The sequence below is a fragment of the Pecten maximus genome, unplaced genomic scaffold, assembly GCF_902652985.1.
Source record: "Pecten maximus unplaced genomic scaffold, xPecMax1.1, whole genome shotgun sequence".
Lineage (NCBI taxonomy): Eukaryota > Metazoa > Mollusca > Bivalvia > Pectinida > Pectinidae > Pecten > Pecten maximus.
This window is the reverse complement of record NW_022979746.1, coordinates 1-1,322: the sequence shown is the minus strand read 5'-3', so window position 1 is coordinate 1,322 and position 1,322 is coordinate 1. Positions and strand designations below refer to the sequence as shown.

Sequence of the window (1,322 nt, the reverse complement as noted above, 5' to 3'; positions counted from 1 at the left end):
CCAAAACACTATGAATATACATGTAACTTGGTTATATGGTTGTAAAATAAATAAAATTTATAGTTTTTTCCGGTTTAGGCTGAACTGAGCTGAGCTATTTTAATTGTGTGTGTAGTTTAGCCCTCACCGTTTAGTGTTGACGCGCTGCTCCTGTAATATCTGCGTGATGGTACCCTTAGACAGGCATGTGTCTACATGAGTGTTAAACTCGTCCAGACTCGTCCCTGTCTGCTCCATGAAACACACTGGACATATCATCTTCTGAGTATCTATTGACCCCTCAGACACTCCGGACAGAGGAGAGGAGGTCACACCTGTATCGGGAACATCTAACTTGTTATTAGTGGATGTACATGTAGCCATAGACTTATCAACACAGTTGTCATCTTTACTCTCTGTTACAGCCTGGTCACTTGTACAACTCACACCCATTCTAGGACTCGAAAGTGAGCTGGTCAGTTGTGGGGTAGACATTTTAGGACTCGATAGTGAGCTGGACAGTCGTGAGGTAGACATTTTTGTTTTCCGATTATCCTTTTGTGTGGATGGAGAACCAGAGAGCTTCCTGACTGGTGTTCTCTTCTTCACAGAATTTGGTGTTTTCGACAGTTTTGTTTTGCGATCTTCCTCAGGGCGATATCTAGAACAGTCCATGACAATTTTCTTATTCAGACAGATGTCAATGTGTTGGTTAAAATAAGATAAATCATCACAAACTATCTCATCTTGACAGACTGGACAATTATAGGGTTTTGGACTAGCGGCATGTATAGGATTATCTCCCTTTGAAGAATCCGGTAGATTTTCCTCTTTATCAAAACTTTCACAGACTTGACTGGCAGGGTTCCACAACAAAGCATCATTAGCACTTTTCCTAAAATCGCCACTTATGCCATTATCATTCACCTTTTCAACTGTTTTAGAAATTTCTGTTACACTTTCTGAATTTGATGAACCAGCACACAAAATTATCTTGTATGTCCCACAATCATCTCGTAACATACTAGATTGTTCTAAATCCTTGGAATTCATTGGAACATCTGAAACAGTAATGGCTTTAGGTTTTAGACAATCTGACATTTCCTCTGGTACCAAGTCTTTTATTGTGTGAAATCCGTGTTTGCTTGCAGATTCAAAAGTTGCAGGAGACTCAATAGAATATAAAGTCTTTGCTGTTTCTGTTGAAGAAGTTTTACTTCCAAGAACATCACATTGTTTATTTTCTGAAGTGGTGTCATTGGAATCTTCCATAACACAAGACATATTTTCACCTGAGTTGTGGTTTACCAATCCTTTCAATGTCGTTGACCTGGAAGTGTTGC

General features: G+C 39.3%; 1 protein-coding gene across 1 annotated transcript; it reads right to left on the bottom strand.

The window, feature by feature from the left end:
* Positions 1–127: 127 nt before the first annotated feature.
* LOC117319160 (DNA polymerase kappa-like) lies at positions 128–1,312 on the bottom strand (the record flags this gene model as incomplete). The annotated part of the gene is given in 1 exon segment (XM_033873998.1): positions 128–1,312. A coding segment is annotated over 1 exon segment (1,136 nt), but the record flags the coding sequence as incomplete, so codon positions are not given.
* Positions 1,313–1,322: the final 10 nt, after the last annotated feature.